Genomic DNA, 22,123 nt, shown 5'->3' on the forward strand with positions numbered 1-22,123 from the left:
ACACACACACACACACACACACACACACACACACACACACACACACACACACACACACACACACACACACACACACACACACACACACACACACACACACACACACACACACACACACACACACACACACACACACCCTTATGACACATTGGGGCTGGGGGCGGGGCTAGTCGTGCTGTTGTCCTGATTGGCTGCCGGGCTCCCTCGAGGCGGGACCTCGATGATGCGGGGCTTGTCGATGATGCGGGCGCGGCGGTCGCCTTTCTCTACGATGCCGATGATCCAGGCCCCGCCGGCGGCCCCCTGGCCCCCGAACCCAGAGCCCTGGCTCTTCATCTCCGAACAGAACTTGGCCGCCTGCTCCCTGGGGAGGCAGACCAGCAGCCCGCCTGGAGAGAGGAGGGCACAGGAAGAAGAGCACCCACAGTCATTTTGGCGCCAGAATCAACCGTGGCTGGTACCACTTCCATTTCTGCTACTTATTTTTACAATCTTTTTTTGCACTTATCGTTGTTTATTTCATCTGTTTATTTGGCTGTTGAGGAACCACGCCGGAGGAATGTACTCTTTGTGTACTTGTATAATAAGATGAAATAAACGTAACCGATACTGATTCTGAAGGACAGGGATGTCGGACGGCTGTTTAGCAGCCCAACCACGACGTATAATCAGACGTTCTGCTACATTCCATTCCCCACCCACACTGGCTGGTTACCAACTTATTGTGTTCTAGGAGCTGTCTTACCAGAGGTTTCCGCGGACGTGCCCTGGATCAGGTTGAACAGGTTTCCGCACGCCTTGCTGATGGCGGCCATCTTAGCGATGATGGGCAGGTTGTGGATGACGAAGGAGACCTCGCTGCGCTGCTGCGCCGCCAGGTTGTTGGCGTGGCCCAGCAGCCCGAAGCCCGTCACGTCCGTCCCTGCGTGGGCCTGGAACTTGTGCATAAGGCCAGCCGCTGGAAAGGTAGCGTTGCTTTTTCACTCGCATCAAACATACGTTTCATTGAAGCACTACGGGAAACACTGAACTCTGTCACGCAAAGTACTACTAGGTGGACGCCTCACAGCTGAAATGAGACACTCTCAATAATGAGCATGGCGAGGACAACAACAGAACACCATGCTCCTTCTGGCTGCACTGTAGGACAAAAGACTGGATTTACCTGTGCGATTGAGTGTTGCCATGGAGAACATGGCTTCCTGATAGGCCTCTTTCACTTCCTCCTTGCTGACAACAAGCTTGATCTTGTTCCATCTTTCAGGCTGGGGGGGAGAGACGTGTGAAGAAGTAGGACGGACACAGTGGACACGTCCTATGTGCCATGTTGACGATACAAAGACTGTGAGCCGAGGGGAGGGCTGACCTGATCCAGCCACTGATGGGCGTTGACTGCCACCTGGGTTCCGAGGGGCTTGGTGAGCACCAGGACGTCTCCCGGTACGGCTCCATCAGGCCTAAAGGTCACATGGAGACTCAGTAGCACCGTGTTCAAACATATGTTTGAATAGTCCTAGACTCCATTATAGGTATTTCCAAATGTTAACACAATGCATATCAGAAAATATTTTTTTTTTTTAGATCCAGATAAATCTAAATCAGATTACTGAAGCAGGATGTGACATCCAATATTCAAGAGGTACACACGAGATCATATCTGCAAGCCAGCATGCAAAACAAAGCCCTTTCAGTTCACAGTTGTGCAGCGTGTAACTGCTGAAAGGCGTCCTTACATGATGAACTCGCTGGGCTGACACACGACTGAGGCCACGCCTCCAACGATGATCCACGGGTTGACCACCGTCTGCCCCCCGGTCACCGAGGTGCCCCCCTCCTCCGCCGCGTCCCGGAACCCTCGCATCAGCAGCGGCATGGCTCGCTCGCGCTCCTGAACACAAGACCGCACATCTCTCGTTCACACGCGCCGCGCCATGCAACGTCCCCGAAACACGTTCTTTGGCCGGCATGTCTTGACACCCCACCTTCTCGTTCATCTTCTGGCTGACACTGAGCAGCATCAGCATGTTGTCACACTCTGTGATGCCCATGGCGTAGAGGTCACTGAGGACGTTGGCGCAGGCGATCCGGCCCTGAGAGACAGCGGGGACAGGGTGAGGATGGGGAGGTTCCCTCGCAGCAGTGCAGGGGACACATATGACGCACAGCTGCTCTCAATTTAGCATGCAAGTATTCTGGGCTGCTTGAGAAACAAATTCACATTGTTAAAGAGTCTCCAAAAGTGATTCCAGTGGAAATGTTGCAATTGAACTATACTACAAAATATGGGCCGCCTGGGGGCCCTCGTTCAGGATAGCCTCCAGGTTGGTAGAGGTTAGGGCTTGGAACCTGTAGGACATGTTCTCCATAGTGGGGGAGTACCAATAGGCTTGTTTCAACACTGTGCCAAGCTGTGGTGGAGTTGCGCAGCAGGCATAGTGCGGTTCAAGAGGAACACACAGCCGCAGAGAAGGAAAAACCTCCCTACCGATTCTATTTAGGTTTATTCCAATTACCAACCGGAAACCATTAGCAGGTAGAGATTTTTGGTATACTTGGCCTTCGTTTTAACATTGACATGATTGCTAAATACGTTCATGTTCAAAGTAAGTTATTATATGCAACAGTTCATCATAAAATGGTCCAGTCTGTAGCCCCCACGCCTACGGTGTTTTGTACTGTCCTGTATTGCGTGAGGTGTCCTGTACTGTCCTGTATTGTGTGAGGTGACCTGTACTGTCCTGTATTTTATGAGGCGGCCTGTACTGGCCTGTATAGTGTAAGGTGTCCTGTACTGGCCTGTATTGTGCGAGGTGTCCTGGCCTGTAATGTGTGAGGTGTCCTGTCCAGGCCTGTATTGTGTGAGGTGCCAGTAGGTACTTAACATCTACAACAGCATGTGGCAGCCAAGTGATGAGGTTCTTGGATAGATTTATTTTCACACACACACACACACACACACACACACACACACACACACACACACACACACACACACACACACACACACACACACACACACACACACACACACACACACACACACACACACACACAGTGAGGAAAAGTGGCACACTGCCGTGGTGTACGTACGCGTCTGGAAGAGGGTGACATTTGTAGGACACTTATATAAGCTTGATGATTCAAAATACAAAATGGTATGTATTTTTAATCAACAAGCGAGTTGGGGGTACCCTGGGCCTTTACATTTACACATGCGTTAAACCTCTTCATTAGTTATTTAGGTCGGTGCCAACCCTACATCACTTTGGTGACTTTAGATAAGCTGGGTAGTTAGGTTTGTTTGTTTGGAGACGTAGCTGAGAGCCATGCGGTGTTTGGATTATTGGTCTTTGTTTTGGCCTGACCCCAATTGAGCCGTCCTCTCCCACATTGTTGATAAACCCTTTTGAATTTGTTCTTATCTGAAACACGGGAAATAAAAGCATTTTATTGTCACTTCTGCTTTGAGTTCTAAACAGTCTCCGGTTGTCTTGTTATTAGGTTGCTATAGTGGGAAAGGTACAAAAAAAGTCTGATGCCCTAATTGATCCACGAATGAGTTTTAAATGGTTGAGTGAGGGATTCATCTAACAACCTCATCCAGAAACTCCAATATGATGCAATGTCAAGAAATGGATGTTCAGATCAACAGCAGCTAAGCCAGCCACCACCCTGAGGCTCTATACCTTCTCATGTCGACTTCACATTAATACCTGCTACTCCAACACTGTCAATTATTCCAGTCTAAAATAATTATTGAAAAAACTATTACAGTATACACAAGCGCTGAGAGATCTCCACTCAAAATCAACTACCCAAGAAACAAAGCTTGGTATTCCTAAACTTTGTTTCTTTGGTAGTTGATTTTGACTGGAGATCTCTCAGCTCTGGTTCACATAATACATGACAATGATGGTTGAGCAAAGAAAACTCCATAAAAGGGGAATTTTGTTTGAGTCACAATCATATGCAATAGCTTCCTGTCTGAGGTTGGCCAAGTGTTTGCTTAATATGGGTGTTGTCTTTATCATTTTAGAGCACAGTAGCTTACCATCATGTAGGGATCCTCCACCAGAGGATAGAAGAAGTCCGTGGTCTGGACGAGTGAGAGACCTCCGTGTCTCAGAGGAATCACGCACGAGTCCATCCCTATGCCTAGACACACACACATATACACACACACACACACACACACACACACCTTTATATCTTGAACTTAATAGAGTCAAGGTCTATCTGTATTCACATGCAATAAAAGATATATTACATTTTAACAGGCTTACCATTGTCACAGGACAATATATTTTTTTATGATTTACCCTTTACAAGTTTCGTTTTATTCCAACCGGAACTAGGGTATATGCCAGGGCACCTGTCAATGGCTTCAGCATGGCGAGCAAGCAACGAAGAACCAAACAGCCTTCTGATGTAGTGGAGGATCTTAAAGTAAACCAACAGCCTTCTTATGCATTGAGGATCTTAAGTTAAGATAGATGAGCGAAACAAACAGCGTTCTGATGTATTAGAGGATCTCAAACTAAATGGGCTAAGCGTGCGTCTCAGCGCCCCGACGTTGACGGCGGCTCTGCGGGACATACCGAGGCGAGGGCCGGGGGGCTGCTGACCGAACTCCGAGGCCTGGTCTCCGGCCTCCCCTGCGCCGGCAGCCGGGTCGGGCTCCAGTCCCGCCAGGAGTCTGAGCAGAGCCTCCTGGGGGACCTTACAGCCTCACCCCTTCAGGTCGGAGAAGGCTGTGAGACGGAACCCACGATCCAGCCCATGATCCTCGGGTTTGAAAGGCTTGTATCCGGGTAGTAAACAGCCCTCGACTCCCACGGCCTCGGCCGGGGGAGTGGGGGGAGTGGAGCCGGACATGTGTGAGCCTTAATCTGTGGTCACTGAAGCCTCTGCTCAGCCCTGATTTGCAAAATATGAATGGCGCGACCACTACTGTCGCTTGACTCCGCCGCCAGCCCCACAGGAAGGAGCTTTGGACGGTGACGTCATTGCTCCAAACCGTAAGGTGTACCCTACTACGAAAAATATATTTAAATCAAACAGAAACCTTAAACATGCTGTTACTCAGTTGAACACGTTATTAAGACATACAATAACGATTTTAAACGTTATATGATTCAATATTCGACCTCAAACGGAACAAGTATAATGGATTGAGCGATTTACACCCCCATAACCAGGAGTGGAATGGTATATTCCGTAGTAGAGCGCTCTCTATCGCCCCGGTCGGATCTGAACGGTATTCGCTTGCTCACCATGACTCGGCTTGAGGTCCGAGGCAGCGGTCTAAAGTCTATTCTACTTCGGACTCCGGACTGTGTTAAAGGACGTTAGGTGGCCGTCATGATAGAACTGTTCAAAATAAATGATCCTAAGGAAAGGTGTGTGGGAAATAAGTTATTAATTATTATGGCTTGTTTCCTATTTTATGAAGTTTTCAGAAGGAGATTCCATTACGGGCATTTCTACACGGTGCTGTTTCAATGTTTTACAGAACCTATTTTTCATCTAAGTAACACTATTTTGCGAAAATGGAATTTAGAATTCGTATCAATTCAGTTAAAATGAATAGTGTGGACAATAAACAAAAGAGTAGATGGCTGAACCTTCTGGGGCGCTACCCATGCCTGGATTGGTTTGGTTCAAGAATACATGTCGCTCCCTCTCCTCCCTGACCTTTGACCCCTGTCCATCAAAGCCCCAAAAAGGCCATCAAATATGAAAAATAAATCCCCTACTGCAATTATCCTCTTGAATATTATTTATTTGACAGTCTCCAATTATACATTGTTGATGTTCTTTTCATGATAATAATCTATAATTACTGACACTATTCACACAATAAAGGATGAAACCATAAGGTGTAAGTTATCAACTTTTCTTTCACAATTATTGGAGTGAACAGCCCATAGAATGTTACCAACCATCATGTTGTATGGCCCAGTGCAGCACTCAAACTTCAAACTCATAGAAATATATTAAACCAAATCTGCTCTTAACTTTGGCACTTTTTTTTAATCATGATATCCAGATAAATTCAATCATTCTGAGCCTATCAATTCTATTGTTGTTATGTTTTTAAGTCAGAATTAGCTATTTTCTAAATAATAGGAAAAGCCTCAGACTCATTATAGAACAAGGAATCTATTTGGGTAAAATAAATAAAAAACGAATAACTATAATCATTTATGGGTGAACATTCTCAAAGATAAAACTATGTAACAGCTATACAAAACAAGGACAGGCACAGTTAAATCTTTGTTGGATCGAGGGTATAATTAAGGATTAAAAATAAAATAAATCTGGTACACAGGCACAGAACACTGAATGGATACTTTGATTAGCATTTAGAGAGTATACCAAACTCTAATCCATAATACATCAGACGCATTGAGAGGGGCCAAATGAACAACGACACATGAAGCCTCATCTGTCCTCCTAATAAACAAACACTATATTATTCACATTATATTACTGTGTTCGAGATGGTTCCAGTGTTGTCTGGAGACCTTTAAAAAGAGCCTTGCACGTGGCCTTCAGCCTCATCAGAGGTGGATGATTGGGTTCCACCTCTGTGCTCTGCCCTCTGGTATTAAAACACATCATTACACCTGCGCTGCTACAGCAGGAGGACAGTGTGAACCCGGGGGGGGGGGGGGGGGGGACGATAGAAAGTCAATCTACATCAGGGTTTGAATACGCATATCAGACTTGAACAGCGATGATATTACGCTCATCACTGGCTACGGTTCTTCTGCTGCTCTCCGACCACTTCACACCAGCCTTCCTTTGATCCTGACGGGGCTTTGTTCCCGTTATTCGCCTTAGACCAAAGCACTGTGTCCATTGGGAGGGGGTTGGGTGGACCTCTTCCTTGCGTGTAAGCCAGAAGGGGTTACTGTATGCAGTCCATGACGTGTATTTGCAGCGTGTCCATGTCCGGGGCCTGGTACTGGCACTTAGGACAGCGATAGTCTGGCAGCTCCTCGGCGCCAGGGCCGGCTCCGGGGCCCGCACCCACTTGTGGGAGGCCCTGGCTGCGGAACGACTGGGGCGGTGGAGCGGTGTTGAAGGCTGAGCGGGGGGAGCACCAGGCAGCAGGGAGAGGCAGAGCCACACGAAGAGAGGAGAGAGGGAGACAGAGGGAAGACCGCTGTGGGTTAGCTTCAGCATGTCTAGATCAATACAGCAAGTGGTTTAAGATGAGGTCATCCAGAAAATAACAATCCTCTTTTGAGCTTGGTGACATAAGCAAAGTTAAGAGACTGACATTTCTTGATCCAAAGTGACATTATCATTTTTGAATTCATCTGAGTAAGTTATCATTAACTATTTGGTTGATATGTCCAAGCAGGAAAAGACAATGAACCTCAAAAATGGAATAGGCAACTATTGAATACTGAAGCCCTGATAGAGTGTGCTGCACCTTGTGGTGCTAGGTTTGTGGGCCGCTGGGCTCTGAAGTCGTCCAGGTGTCTCTGCTGCATCTCTTCAATGCGAGCGCTGAAAGAAGAGAGGACCACTCGTTACGGTCACGATAGCCTTCACTCAAGCCTTACACTTCACCATCAACCCAAAGCTATTGCACATGAGGGAAAAGTAGCACCGGGGAGACAGAAGCTCTGGAGGTAGAGCGGGTTGACTGGTAACCAGAGGGTTGCTGGTTTGATCCCCGGCTCCTCCTAGTGGAGTGTCGATCTGTCGCTGATCAAGACGCCTCACCCTGACTGCTCCTGACGAGCTGGCTGTCGCCCTGCGTGGTTGACTCTGCCGTCGGTGTGTGAATGGTTGTATGTCGCTTTGGATAAAAGCATCAGCTCCCTAAAGAGCCGCTGGTCCTGAACCGAGTAATGCTGTCCTACCGCGAGGCTCCCTCCTGTTTGAGTCGGTCGATCTCGGCCATCGCCTGGGTCAGCTGATCCTGTAGCTCCTCCTTCCTCTGGTTCAGCTTCTCCCGGGCCTCGCGCTCCGCCAGGAAGTCGGCCTTGTAGATCTCTGCCTGGACGCGCACACAGAGGAGCGCACAAACACAGGAGGAAGGCCGAGGATGAGAGGTGGGATGTCTGAGTGACAGAGGCATCAATAATCACAGTCAGAAGGATTTTTGGAGCCCATGCCTTGTTCTGCTATTTAGATATATGTGGGCAGAAGGGGTTGTTGTCTGGGAGGGAGGGGAGGGTGTAGGACACTTAAATGTGCCTTAAGTGAAAGGCAGGGGGAGGGGTTATTGTTGTTATTGTTGTTATATATTTATTAATATCTCGTACTGTATTCTATTTATTCTTTATTTATTTATTTTAAAAAAGCACTGAACAAGATCTGCACCTTAATTTCATTGTGTAAACACTGTATTTAACCCAATCACAAATAAAGATTCTATTTCTATCTATTTCTATTTTTTTCTATTTCCTGTGGGGCAATAACGTGACAACATTTTGATTGGAGCATTTAATAATTTATTACACACGAGAAAAATTCAATTCAAATTGGACAATCTTGTCCTAGAATGGTCGAGCTCATGAAGTAGACCTAAGCTTGTAGTCTGCAGCTTGCCTCAATCTACCTTTGTACCAGAGTTAGTTTGCAATTTGAGAAGGTGTCTTTGCCTATTACATAATGGATGACCATCAACACTACAGGGTGACTTATTCACTCAAATGACTGCACTTAAAGGACCATGGAATCTGGTGGTGAACCCATCGCAGCCGTCAACCCTGGCTTCACGAAGATATCCATTTCATGGAGTTGATTTGCGACTCAAAGCGCTTCTGAAGAGGTGTGTAGGTACATTAGGCTGGAGGTGGATTCAGCATTGCATATAGGACATTCAGGACTGGTGACAGCTATAACTCGAAGCTGCCATAGTGTAGCCTTAGTTATGGGCCTCGTGTGGCCAAAGACACTTGGGTAGATGTACTTTTCTTTTATTTTCACAGAAAGTCAGGGAATCCCCTCCTTAGTTCCTGATTGGGTGACCTGAAAGAAGCATTAGGTCTGTCTGCCAGGCGCTGCATGTTGAACGTTCCCAGTAAGTTAGTCCATTGGGGGGGTTGTTCCATGTGCTACCTGCCCTTTAAGTTTCTTCCATGGGGAGTGGGGCTCTGGACGCGGGGGTTGCCCTGTACATCTCCCTCACATTGATCACTTTGCTCCAGAGACACTTAGCGCTAAGGTAAGCGGTGGATGCCCCATGTTTTGAATTACTCTTGCTAGCCAGGGTCTGTTTCTTTTCATCTCTAGTAGTAGGTTTGTTTTGTTAAGTTGCTTTCCTTGGATTCACCATCGATCCCCTTACCCTTCCCTTTGTGTTTCCCCTTAATAAATGCATTACCTATCCGGTGTGTCTCTTCAATGCTTTCCCCCACTGGTTATATATTATTAGTTACTAATCAGACCACTTAAAGGAACGCAACAGGAGGTATACTCTGCTTCACACCCATGGACTCAAATGGGTGATAAAAACATAAAGCGCTTTATTGCCAGTTGATGCCAGACAATGTTGATATTTTTATTTCTGAAAAATAACTTGATGATGGTAGAGAAGCAGCAATGAGCCGAGGATCTAGTTGATCTGAGGTCACGCTACAGCACTACCTTTCATTGTGAACTTTATGGTGTAATTGTGGTAAAAGTGGAATTTGTATTAATCTTTATTGTACAAGAGAACTAGATTTGATCCTTCTTCATTTGAACTTTTATTTGTTTTTTATACTTTATTTTTTATATTATAAGTAGTTATTCTCTGTAGCCTAAACTGTTTTACTATAAGGTGGAACCTTTAAGTATAATATTAAATCGTGTTAATGAATGCAGACGAGTGTGTGAATGTGCAGCCAAACCTGAGCAGTAAGCACGGGCACCGTCTCCAGGGTGTATCTCTGCTGCTCCACCTCCTCCTTCAGTTTGTCTATCAGGTCCTGTTTGAGGGCCAGGGCGCGCTCCGCCTCCTCCAGCCTGCCGCACATGTCCTCACCCTGAGAGAGAGGAGAGGAGACACCACACCTTACAGACAGGGCTGTCTGTCTCTGGGTCCCCCTGAAGAGGAGACACCACTGAAGAGACCACACCTCAAAGACAGGGTTGTCTGTCTGTCTGTCTCTGTGGTAATGACATTGACATGGTACAGATAACAGACTGCAGTCAAAGGTTGCACACACACACGAAATTACCTCATTCTTCAACTTAGAGTCGTATTCCTTGAACAGACACGTGTAGGCATGTTTCAGTTGAGTCAGTTTTTTCCTGAAAAATAAGTAAGAGCAATTCAATAAATAACAATAAAACAAACACAACAGTTCGACAAGAAGACATATTAACTTGAACACTTAAAATCCAGCGAGCATTTCTTTGATGTGGTAATGCAGGCAAAGCCCTGCATGCACATCGCTGTGTTCTGCCGTAGAGTGGAGCTCTGTGAAACTCTGTAGAGCTCTGTGTATTTTTGTAGCTCTGTAGAGCTCCCGATATGCAGAACAATATCGTGAATCAGGCGTTGAATGATGTGATGCTCAGGATCACTATGTGGCTTGCTGATGGATAGGAAGAACTACTCCCACTTCCCAATGCTCACAAATGGTTGAAGGAAAAACAAACCCTAGAACAACCTATTGTAGACTCATGTTAAAGTAGTGGGTTTAAACATAGTGTTATCAAATTCTCCTGGTCCAAAATCACTTCAATGCACAAAGTTATAAAAACGTAGGATCGGATTGTAAGATGGACTTAAACAGACTAAACTCATGTAATAGCATGTGTTAACCTATAGAGGTCCATCAAATGTCTGGCTCCAACCCCAGCCTCTAACCTGACTGTAGCTAGTGGGAAGGACAACCAGATACCCACTCCCAGAATACAATGGAGGGGTCTATGAGACGTCAGTCATAAGCGTCCTAAGGGTTTCCCTTTATCCAGTAAATAACATTCTTCAACTGTATACCACCAGATGCAATCGGGAACATAGCAGTAAGGTACCTCTTTCAAACGGGACCCCCATATTAAAATGACAAGATGTACACAGAGGGAATTCCCCCCTGTACTTATCTGACACTTGCGGTTGCTCCAGTGAGTATCTCCTGCTACTGTGAGTGTGTTTGTGTGTGGGTTGGGGTGTTTGTGTGAGGACACACCTCTCTTCTATGACCACGTGGCGCTCTGCCTTGAGGGCGTTCTCCAGGCTCTGGGTCTGCAGCAGCAGCTTGTCCACCGCCACGTTGTGCTGCTTCTTCTGTTGCTCCAGCTCCCGCTCCGACCCCTGCAGAGCCTCGATCTTCATACACAGCCTGGTCGCACACGCACCAAACACACACACACACACACACATTTGCAGGGAGCATTTTGTACAAATAGGGAAACAACAAAAGAGAACAGAAAGACAAGTAAGCACAAGTGATATTATTAAATATGTGAAAGAGGTAGATACGGTTCTCATTATTCAATATATCAGACTAAAGACCATTCGTCAACTGGTCGCCATTTGTCCATTTTGAGTAATAACGGGTATGTCAAGATCGGTGGGCCAACCCCTCTAGGTTTGAGGAACACTTTCCTATCAATATCAGTATCAATGAAGTATCAATGAACACTTTCCTTCAACCAACATTTATGTGTGAAAGCATGCTGCATCAAACCACTGGCGAACCAGTAAGGCCTCGGTTGTTGAAATTAAAAGGTTCACAATTTTTGTGAGGTGCTTTGGGAATATTTTATTTTACATAATTCTTTCTCATTGGAAAATCTAACGATTTATGAATCGGTCAAAGGACACACACACACAAACCCTTTCACGATCCTACAGTTTATGTACGTACACGCAGACGGATCGATAGAACAAGCACACACCAGAGCCCCATGAACACAAAACACAGCGTGCTCACCCTAACGTACGCACACACAGTGGTAAGGCTGCATAGGAGAGAGATCAGACGTACTTTTCATTCAATATCTTGCGGTCGTTGTCGCTCTTCTCCAGGGCGCTCTGCCTCTCGTTCAGCTCCCCCAACAGGGATGTGGCCTGGGCCTTCAGAGCCTCGCAGTCCTTCACCAGCTGCAGAGGAAACTAGCTGTGAATCGCTGTGGTTCTCATTAGGGACGTCCTTGCTCTAACATTACAGTAGGGTTATAATTACATTATAATGGAAGGCTATTTGAATCTATATTTAATAAATAATTATAGCTCTGAAACAAATCAATAAGGCAATAAATGTATACATAAATATATTAATAATTCAATATATTGAAATATATAAATACGTTTTTATTTTAAAAGGGATTTTTTTTCCAAAAGAACTAGGGTTATATATTTCAGGGGACTTTAATTTTATTATAGTACCATTGTTTCTTTAATTCCACATTTATTTCATAATACCACATTTCCATCTGGTACATTCAAATGAAAGCAACAGCATTGAATCACTGAATGGCCTGATGGGTGGAGGACACTTCTTACAAAGGGCCTAGGACAGTACGGTTGGACAAGCTGTTGTGGGACGGTATGGAGACATGGATGGCCACCATGCTAGATCAAACTGATCAGCCCATACTTTTCTGCAACGTGTTGAAGCCTTTTTAGAAATACAACGAGTCAACCAAGAGCCGTACTCCACGTACGAATTCCATGTGTCTTTATGACACCTCCTGCTAGCCCTCTGAAAGGAGATCCTCATCTAATGTTTACATGAGAGCTGGTCCTATTGTGACCGCTGAAGCTCTTATCTCTCCATATTTAATGACCTCATTCTATCTCTACATTCACTGATATGTTAAGGTTAACTACGTTCTTTATTGACACAATTAAAGTTAAACGCTGTATTAATGTATTTATCATATGGTTAAAGGAGCTATTATCTGGCGCATATGAATGAAAGGACCACCGAGGCCTACATTCTGAGGGACATTCACCTGTGACTCATTTACATCATTTTATCTGAGATGAACCGTGTATACTCTCTCTGTATTGGCCCCTAAAAAGCCTCTGTATACCTGTCTCACGTCATCCTGAGAGGAGGAGACGGGGAGGGCTTTGCGACGTCCAAAGGGATACGTCCAAAGCCTTTCTCTCACGTTACTCACACTGACTTCAAGGTTAAAGTTAACTAGTGAATACTACAGTTAGAGTCAAACACTGCCTGCTTTATCAATGGATCCATTACTTACACTGACTTAGCGGTTAAACTAGAGTTAATGTAGAGCATACAGCCCCCATTGGCCTTCAGGTGTGAAAGCCACTCAAGTAGGAGCACGGTCCTGACCATACACACCTGGCCACAGTCCTTCTCCTTCTGCTCCAGGAGGACTTCAGTCCGGTCCCGCTGGGCCGAGCTCTTCTGGAGGGAGTCCAGCTTCTCCTTCAGCTCCCGATACCTGCACAGAGACAACAGGCTCACACTGCCGCTCATACTCCACTCAGCACAACACAGACAGGAGTATAGAGCCTGGATGAGAGACCTGGATCATTTCCACTTATAGAGAACTGGACTGTGAGACATATCACTTCAAAACAATGTGGCTGGTGAAGATGACATAGTATATAAAATGTATACAGACTAGAGTAGATGTCAAAAATCAAATTTTAACGTATAAAAGGACCTCTTCAATGACCTTCACGAGGGCCCTTGTGCACATAGCATGTTTTTGTGCAGCATGGCGCTTGGATGAAGCGCTGTGCACTGAGAGAAGGAGGGTTATGCTGTTATGGGCTTTGGGTCCATGACAGCCATGTTGGTATCGATGACAAAACTACCGTCATTCTGAACACTGGCTGACAGACACCGAACAGACACTAGGTGAAATGTTTAGCCATTCGGCATGGATCGGCCTCACACAGAAACTCTGTGCAGCCCTTTTTATTCCTGGGTCTGCATTAGAATGCTTTAGATAATGGGTCTGCATTAGGGTCTGCATTAGACCCATTGGGGTCTACATAAGACTGCATTAGACCCATTAGGGACTGCCTAATGCCCATAAGGGTCAACGTATTAGACCCAAAAGGCTCTAACACAGACCAATTAGGGTCTACATTAGACCCATTAGGGTATACATTAGACTGCATTCAACCCAGTAGGGTCTTTATCCAACCCAGTAGGGTCTGTTTTAGACCCTTTAGGGTCCAAACATAAATCCTGGTGGACAATCTCTGAGGAGATCATTTTAATCTGTTTCAGGTTCAGAGGCACCAAAATAAAAACAAGAAATAACCCTAACCTCCAGAATAAGAGTACCATTTGAGCACACCAGTATGAGGTCATTACATGATGAAAACATCTCTGATCACCGTTCCATCACTCAAGCCATTTTTCTTAAACCAAGGAACAACTGAAGAGAACAAATAGAGAAGGACTAAGAAACTCATCACACAGAAACAGGCAACATCCAAATGAAAGAAATGAAATGCACGTCACGTGACGCATGCAGGTAGTACCGGAAGCAACACGCAGCACCGGAAGCAACACGCCACTCTGCCTGCAACCAGCAGAGTGGAAGCAAAGGAGGGAGGGGCATGAAGCAAAGGACAGGAGGCCTCAGAGAGCCAGAGCTCACCTGCCCTGCGTGGCCTGGAGCTGCTCTGTGAGTTTAGCCAGGCTAGAGCTGAGAACAGAAGACAGCACGCAGAGGGGACAGACGTCTCACGGGTCAAGGCTCGTTGGTAGTAAGGCAGAGGATACAGAGGTCATAGAGGTCTGCATGCTTCAGTTAAACATGCTTCGTTTCCTTTGTAGTGTTTTACGGTTAACTTCTTCCTTTGGTAATTCACTCTCTTATATGAGATTTCTACTTTATAAAGTAACATTGGGGAGGGGCCCAAAGCACTTAGTACCGGTATGTGGTGGGGAACACAGCTGAATACACTGTCGCTTTGAACCACGTGCCAGGCAACACCGCCCCCTGGTGGATATACTATGAAACACACTCCTGATCACGGGTTGGGTGAGCATGCGGCATATGGTCACAGTTAATTAATTTTTCTTAGTGTCATCGCCCATATTTGGCGTGTCTGATTACTAGGGCGGCCGCATAACCCAAAGGTCACCGAGTCCACTGCCTAATAATGAAGCACTTTATGAATTAAACACATCAGCAGAGGGCAATCGTTGCAATGGCAGCTGGGGTAAACCAACAGCAACAGACAAGACGCTTAAGATGGCTTTGGTGCAGTTAGTCCAGCACAGTCCAATGGTAGCCTTCAGGAAGAGGTTCCTACCTGTCCGAAGAATGCTGCGCCTCAGACCGGTGGTGCGACGCCTCCTCCGTGACACAGCCCGTCTACCGGACAAAAAAATCCATTAACCACGGACTACAGACTCATTGTTTAGATCGGCATTAGAAGCAAAGGTCCAATGGAGATGCATTTAGACCTTTATTGTGATTATTGTCACTGGTAAATCAGGCAAGAAAAATATTGTATTATGTGAAAGAGAAAGGCAACTCAATAGTTGGATTCTGAAGTTATAAGCAGCAATGTTTTATTATTCATGAAACCGTGTTTGATGAATAAAAACAATGATTACTTTCACTCAGCAAAGCGGTCCAGATATTCGGACAGACTGCCAGATGGATGTATCTACACCGTGGCTGTACATACAGCCCAACGAGGGGCCTGAAATACCTGTGCCTGAGCCAGTTTGGCTCTCAGCTGATCCCTGTCTTTCTCTGACTCCTCTTTCTCTCTCTCCAGCTCCTCGTTCCTCCTCCTCAGCTCCCTCATTCCGCTCTCCAACTTCTCTTTGTGGCCCTTGAGCAGGTTAAGAAACTCGTTTCCTCCTTCGGTTTTCTGTGGAAAACAAATATGTTGTATCGGTTGGAGCTGTCGGCTGACTCAAAGCTTGCACCCAGTCCAAGTCCTGACTAATACCGAGAAGACCATGTAGGGTGGAACGCTGCACAAGCACGCAGATGTTGATTGGAACATGGTTGGAAAACATGAACACGCATCAATGATTCAAACAAAGAGGAGCGGTTAAAATCATGGGTAGAAGTTCAAAGAAATGATTAGATTAATCTCGAACAGCAAGAGCAGCTGAGGAAGTGGTACAGTGACAATCAGCCGTGAGCGGGAAGAGGCAGAGAACCAGCAGCATGGAGCCGGTGCACCAACAGCTTGGTACAAAGTGCATACAGCACAATAGGCGGGCTCACCTGGCCGTACTCCACAGACCCCATGTCCCCCCCAGCCTCTGAAAGAGAGCCTGGGGAGGTTCGGAGGCCACTACTCATGGAGCTATTCAAACTTGCACCATCCTAGACACACAAACACACCCGTCACGTGAAGAATGAATGCATCCGAACCAACACAAGGCTCACTGTGGTCACTTACCCCTCGCTCCCCTAGAGCATACAGCTCTGGTGAGTCTTACCTGGCTGGGGGCGTGGTGTGTGTGTTGTGATAGGTAGTCTAACCAAGGTGTGTGTGTTCTGATAGTGAGTCTTACCATGGTGTGTGTGTTCTGATAGTACGTCTCACCAGGCTTGGGCGTGTTGTGTGTGTTTTTGATAGTGACTCTTACCAGGCTGGTGTGTGTGTTCTGATAGTGAGTCTTACCATGTTGTGTGTATGTTCTTATAGAGAGTCTTACCAGGCTGGTGTGTGTGTTCAGATAGTGAGTCTTACCAGGCTGGTGTGTGTGTTCAGATAGTGAGTCTTGCCAGCCTGGTGTGCGTGTTCTGATAGTAAGTCTTACAAGCCTGGTGTGTGTGTTCTGATAGTGACTCTAACCAGGCTGGTGTGTATGTTCTGATAGTCTTACCAGGCTGGTGTGTGTGTTCTGATAGTGAGTCTTACCAGGCTGGTGTGTGTGTGTTCTGATAGTCTCACCAGGCTGGTGTGTGTGTTCTGATAGTCTTACCAGGCTGGTGTCTGTGTGTTCTAATTGTCTTAACAGGCTGGTGTGTGTGTGTGTGTGTGTTCTGATAGTGAGTCTTACCAGGCTGCCTGGGGGCATTGTCTGTGTGTTCTGGTTCACCTCCTCTGCTGGTTTCCTTTCACGCTGATCTAAAGTCTGAGACACAAAAAAGACATTAAAGGTCTGCCTGATTCTGACGAGAGAGGAGCATGGAGCAACATCTGTTTGTTGTTGACCTGCTGCTATATGTATATTAAGTTATGTTATGCTAAAACCAGATTATTGAAACAGGGCTTTCCCTTTTCATTCAACATGATTTGGTTTTTTTTAGTCTTAAAATAGTCATTTCTCAAAAGGGTATACAAGGGAATTAATTTGGCTAATGCTAAAATCAATGTTACATACATCCTAAGTATTTTAAGAGATTGTAATTGAACAAAAACAGTCTTTAAAAATGCTACAATCAAAAACACCTGTAATTATGACATCATAAAAATACCTGTTTTTCAAACCATTAATTTGCGTCGTTAACCTTTCTCTTTGTATAGCCCATAACCTGCCGTCTCTACGGGAACGCACACAAGTCCAAACCCAACACACCTGCGGCCCCTCCAGGGGTCCGTTCCTCGCAGGGTGGCCGGCCTGCTCCTCAGTCTGACAGCAGCTGGAGCTCTGGCTGGAGGAGCTGTGTCCGTTCACCAGCCCGTGCAGGGAGTGGTTCTCCTGGGCCAGTCTCTCCACCAGGGCCCTCGCCTCCTGGAAGCGGCAGCTCAGGAACTCCCTCTCCTCCCGCGTCTTCCGCTGCCAGCCCTCCATCTCCTCGCAGCGCTGCCGCAGGGCCAGGTTGCTGCAGCGGAGGGCCTCTGGAGGGCCACAGCGGGAGAGGAGGGGTTAACATGAGGATATGATGTTAATAGTAATAATACGTCAATAAAAAAAAAACTTCTGAAAGAGGACGTTTGGCCAGTCAGAACAACAGCGTCTGAGAGACAAAGATTGGCTTTCAATAGTATTGGAACCGACTACAAAGAGTTGCGCACCTCTTAGTTGCTGGTTGTCTCCAAGCAGCCTGGTCACCACTTCATTTGCGGCCAGCTCTGGTGGAACCCGGAGCCCACCACTGCTATCCTCACCCGCCATGTCCCAGTGCATGGAACCGTCTTGCTGAGGCTGCACCATTCCGTACGCTTACACACACTTACACACACACACACACACACACACACACACACACACACACTTAGTGTCATCTGACAATCCATCAACATTGAATACAGCATAAGTAGTTACTTTCACTTTAGATTCTCGACCATCAAATCAAATCCTTGAAATACCAACCTTTTCCCTAACGTTTAATGCGCTGAAGCGACCCTACTACCAACCCCACTAACCCTACTTCTAATAAGCTACCACAGGGTTAGGGCGATTGTAGCACATAAACAAACACACCAGAGAGATATGAAGACATTACGTCAACTTCAAATACCACGAGGAAGACAAGCTCAAATAAGACATCAGACACAACAAAAGGCTGAATAACGAGGTGATCCGGCCCTGTTCTGATCAGGTTGACCGTTGATTAGAAGATTGACCATGTGATGTCAAACAGTAGAATACATAAACATGAAACGCTTACCTTTTTATTCAGCAGACTAGCCAAAGTCAAGATTGACCTAAAAAAGAACCCGCCGTTGAATATAGGACCTGTATTTATATACTATATATATATATATATGGCGCCGACGTTAGCCAGGTAGCGTGTGTTAGCTCGATGTTTATCGCAGTGGGCTAGCAGGCTAACTCGACCACTCCGCGTTCGGCTCCTCTGGCGTCTGAAGTAACGAGACCCGTCGACCGGAGACACATCGCGAAGATCAACGACTCGTATATGTATCGCTAAGCATGCCCGTTGTTTTAATATACCGATGAGTTTATGGGCTTCATGAAGTGAGCTGTCAGAATAAAGTAGTCGGAGTTGTTGTTAGCTTCAGGAATTCCCCTTCCTCCTTCCGCAGAGGAGCGGTGACGTCATGACACTGAATCGGTGACGTCACGCTGTTCTGCCAGTCTAGTGCTGCGTTCCAGGGACACTTTCTTAGCCCGTAAGTTACGATCTAGAGCTAGGAGTACGTCGATCTGGTACGAGTTCACGGCTAGTGAGTTGCGGGTTTGACTGCCGTTCCAGGGCACTTTCACGAGAAGAAGGTTGTGAAATCACGGGTTACGGGTTGTTTGGAACGCACCATACGATATAGTGCTACCTAGTAGTTCTGCGCATTCTTTTGCCGACAATATTCATCCGTAGTTGTATACCGCCTTCTAAACAGCTCTGAGGTTCGGACGCTCTTACGTGTTTTTGCGTAAACCTTCCCTTCTTCCGAACCTCCGAGCTGCGTTGAAGGCGGCATGATAGTAGGTAGCAGAGAGTGGCAGAACACCGCGGCTGCGTTGCCGTGACGTCACGGCCTCGCAGCGGCGGCCAGTCCTCCTCCGATGCTGATGAGACAAGGAGGCTCCATGATGCTCTCCGCCGCCGGGATCGTCCTCGCCTTCTCCTGGTTTCTCCCTGGATATGCTCTCTATTTCCACATAGGAGAAACAGAGAAGAAATGCTTCATCGAAGAGATCCCCGACGAGACTATGGTCATTGGTAAGGGATTTGTGTTGTTTGCTGACACTAGCAGCTAGCTAGGCACAAGCAGGTTCCATCAATAGACAGGCCTGCCTCAGTGACTAGTGGTCCATTGTGTACCGCCCATATCACGCATCATGTCGTGCAGGTGCAATACATGGGTTTTGGGTTTGCGCTGTTACTCCCAACATGACTCCGTTTTAGTGTAACCTGGACGATGGCGACATTGATTAACACATTGTATCTACTCGTTGAAGAAGGGTTTTGGACTGCAACATTTGGTTAGGCTAATTAGGGTCCAACTTCGTCTACAGATCTAACCAAATAGTATCATATTATTTATAAATTCCTCACTTTTCTCTTAAGTCAACTAGATTGTCTTGCTTGAGTCCGACGTTATATGGTCTCACATGCGAGTGTTCCTTTATTTGGTTGTCAGGGAAGTACAGAACCCAGCTGTGGGACAAGCAAGCCAACTCCTTCCTACCAGCCACCCCGGGACTAGGAATGCATGTGGAGATTAAGGATCCAGATACCAAGGTAAGAAGCAAGCAGAAAACATTGCCCATGAAGAAATTATTTTAAACTTATTATTAAAAAAGAAATCAAGAAAAGTATTAAAGTATTAAGAAAGACGTTATTTTCTTCTAGATTATTCTTTCCCGTCAGTATGGGTCTGAGGGAAGGTTTACCTTCACATCCCACACTCCTGGAGAGCACCAAATCTGTCTGCACTCTAACTCAACCAAAATGGCCCTGTTTGCAGGTGGAAAACTGGTAATATCCACAGCCTCAAAACCTGTTTTCTTTGCACATGGTCTCTATAGGTCCCTCAAAGCCTTTACAATTATATGATCATCGTCGTACTTAACTTTACTTCACTCGTTGTGTTTGCAAAATTACGGATGTTGTTAATACATAGTCGTTTGTCTATGAGCATACAAGGCATACACCATTTGGCAGGTCATTTCATACCTATCAATCACAAAAACAAGTTAATTTTCTTTTCAGCATACACTCTGATAACACTAACATTTCCTTGCAATATCTTTCAGGAACAAGTAATTGCAAAGACTTGAAACACTGACTTTAATCTGTTGTGTTTCAGAGAGTGCATTTGGACATTCAGGTGGGAGAACATACAAACAATTACCCTGAGATTGCAGCTAAAGACAAACTCACTGAATTACAACTGAGAGTTCGACAACTTCTAGATCAAGTTGAACAAATTCAGAAGGAGCAAAACTATCAGCGGGTACGTAAGATCCTTTTTCTAAAAGCCAATCGGCCATCTTTCTGTCATCCGCCTCCTTGCGTCACCGTCTGTGTGTCTGTCTGTGCTCTGCTGTCATAGTATCGAGAGGAGCGCTTCCGCATGACCAGCGAGAGCACCAACCAGCGAGTCCTCTGGTGGTCTATCGCCCAGACGCTCATCCTCATCGTCACCGGCATCTGGCAGATGAAGCACCTGAAGAGCTTCTTCGAGGCCAAGAAGCTGGTCTGACTTCAGGTTCTCAGCAGGCATCACAACGTGGCTTGAAGAGCTTCCAGAGACTTCTCTGACCAAAGTGGGGAGCGTTACTCACCACACGGGGCAGAAAACACCGTGCAAACAGAGGGAGGTCCCGCCATAACAAGAACACAGATAGACATTAAGAAGACCGGACCATTTCAAACTATTATCAGTTAACCAAGGCGTCGTTGTTGTTTATTTATTTAGTGTATCATTATGCATTTTTACATTGATTTGCTTCAATTGTTTCCTCTTTTGCGTCTGACCCACCATTTTACTTCTCCTGTAAAAAAATGTTAAAAATTAAATGTTAATAAAATATCATTATCATATCACCAGTCATGATCATGCAGGAATGAAGAAAATCTGTTTGGCTATTATGGACAATAAATAGGGGCATCTTTTAGTAGGGAAACACATAGTCATTTTTCTTATGTTTATATAATAATCCAATCTCTATTCCATTCAGCTTAAATTGTGTCCTGTTTTAGGTTGCCTTATTCTAAACAATTGTTGCCTATTGTTTAGTTTCTAGGTAGAATCTGAAACCAGATGGCTCTATAGATACTGTTTGTGATACTAGTAAACCGAAACCAAATTTAATTTGTAAATAATGGGTCGAAGGTATATACGTCAAAGGTATTCTTTTCTTCTTGAAGGGGGGGAACAAGCCTCTGGATTTATCAGTGTCAGAGCATCAGTTATGACCTATGCACTACATTGGTAACATCAATCTAATGGTTCAGTATTGGAGGTTTTTATCTTATTTATGAGGCAAAGCATTTGTAAAAGCATTGCATTTTTATAACTGCATTTGTGATCTGAAGTATGTAATGCCCTTTCTGATTCTCAAATTGAATTTAATATTGCATTTTGGCACGCAATTAGCTCACACTCTTTAATCATGACTAAGCTGTCTTACATAACTGAATATAATCATGCATTTAATAAAGATCTGTTTTGCGAATGGGTTATCTTTTTGTTCCATATTGTCATATAGATCAAGATAAGTTAAATGACATGTGGGTCTCAAGCCCCACGGCATATGCTTGGGAAGAAAAGCACTAAAGATAAATGTCCAACAAATGGCATATGTATATCCATGCCCTTTTGCCAGCATCCCCA

The 22,123-nt window shown here is 45.6% G+C and overlaps 3 protein-coding genes across 8 annotated transcripts; 1 reads left to right on the forward strand and 2 right to left on the reverse strand.

Annotated features, from left to right (window-relative positions):
• Nucleotides 1–48: 48 nt before the first annotated feature.
• Nucleotides 49–4,984, reverse strand: sephs3 (selenophosphate synthetase 3). Its single transcript, XM_056586048.1, has 8 exons — nt 4,599–4,984; nt 4,052–4,155; nt 1,983–2,090; nt 1,734–1,888; nt 1,367–1,457; nt 1,166–1,265; nt 746–958; nt 49–389 (listed from the first exon to the last, which is right to left on the reverse strand). Exons 1-8 carry the CDS (start codon nt 4,873–4,875, stop codon nt 139–141), a joined length of 1,299 nt encoding a protein of 432 aa, XP_056442023.1. The 5' UTR covers nt 4,876–4,984; the 3' UTR covers nt 49–138.
• Nucleotides 4,985–5,284: 300 nt separating this feature from the next.
• On the reverse strand, nt 5,285–19,259 carry ikbkg (inhibitor of nuclear factor kappa B kinase regulatory subunit gamma). Of its 6 annotated transcripts, none has more exons than XM_056585989.1 (16): nt 18,490–19,259; nt 17,894–18,040; nt 17,454–17,716; nt 16,935–17,009; nt 16,150–16,251; nt 15,620–15,784; nt 15,215–15,276; nt 14,554–14,601; nt 13,275–13,377; nt 11,946–12,061; nt 11,145–11,297; nt 10,188–10,260; nt 9,858–9,992; nt 7,881–8,017; nt 7,445–7,521; nt 5,285–7,092 (listed from the first exon to the last, which is right to left on the reverse strand). In XM_056585989.1, the coding sequence occupies exons 2-16, from the start codon at nt 18,030–18,032 to the stop codon at nt 6,914–6,916; spliced, it is 1,827 nt and encodes a 608-aa protein (XP_056441964.1). In that variant the 5' UTR covers nt 18,033–18,040; nt 18,490–19,259; the 3' UTR covers nt 5,285–6,913. The 6 variants fall into 6 exon arrangements, with proteins under 6 accessions (XP_056441964.1, XP_056441948.1, XP_056441979.1 ...); XM_056585973.1 differs by having other exon boundaries at nt 5,286–7,092; nt 17,894–18,050; XM_056586004.1 differs by lacking the exon at nt 16,150–16,251 and having other exon boundaries at nt 5,286–7,092; nt 17,894–18,050.
• Nucleotides 18,451–21,957, forward strand: tmed4 (transmembrane p24 trafficking protein 4). Its single transcript, XM_056586061.1, has 5 exons — nt 18,451–19,503; nt 19,925–20,025; nt 20,137–20,262; nt 20,594–20,740; nt 20,840–21,957. Exons 1-5 carry the CDS (start codon nt 19,347–19,349, stop codon nt 20,987–20,989), a joined length of 681 nt encoding a protein of 226 aa, XP_056442036.1. The 5' UTR covers nt 18,451–19,346; the 3' UTR covers nt 20,990–21,957.
• The last annotated feature ends 166 nt before the right edge of the window (nt 21,958–22,123 follow it).

Source organism: Gadus chalcogrammus, chromosome 1 (assembly GCF_026213295.1).
Source record: "Gadus chalcogrammus isolate NIFS_2021 chromosome 1, NIFS_Gcha_1.0, whole genome shotgun sequence".
In the NCBI taxonomy this organism is placed as follows: Eukaryota; Metazoa; Chordata; class Actinopteri; order Gadiformes; family Gadidae; genus Gadus; species Gadus chalcogrammus.

What these genes read in the sequence shown, in the direction of transcription:
- tmed4 (XM_056586061.1), top strand. Translation starts at nt 19,347, where the DNA reads ATGCTGATGAGACAAGGAGGCTCCATGATGCTCTCCGCCGCCGGGATC. An exon ending in TTAAGGATCCAGATACCAAG is followed by an intron (nt 20,026 to 20,136) that starts GTAAGAAGCAAG and finishes ATTTTCTTCTAG; the next exon opens with ATTATTCTTTCCCGTCAGTA. An exon ending in TGTTTGCAGGTGGAAAACTG is followed by an intron (nt 20,263 to 20,593) that starts GTAATATCCACA and finishes GTTGTGTTTCAG; the next exon opens with AGAGTGCATTTGGACATTCA.
- ikbkg (XM_056585989.1), bottom strand. Translation starts at nt 18,032, where the DNA reads ATGGTGCAGCCTCAGCAAGACGGTTCCATGCACTGGGACATGGCGGGT. An exon ending in CAATGCCCCCAGGCAGCCTG is followed by an intron (nt 16,252 to 16,934) that starts GTAAGACTCACT and finishes TTGTGTGTCTAG; the next exon opens with GATGGTGCAAGTTTGAATAG. An exon ending in CCAAACTGGCTCAGGCACAG is followed by an intron (nt 15,277 to 15,619) that starts GTATTTCAGGCC and finishes TTTGTCCGGTAG; the next exon opens with ACGGGCTGTGTCACGGAGGA.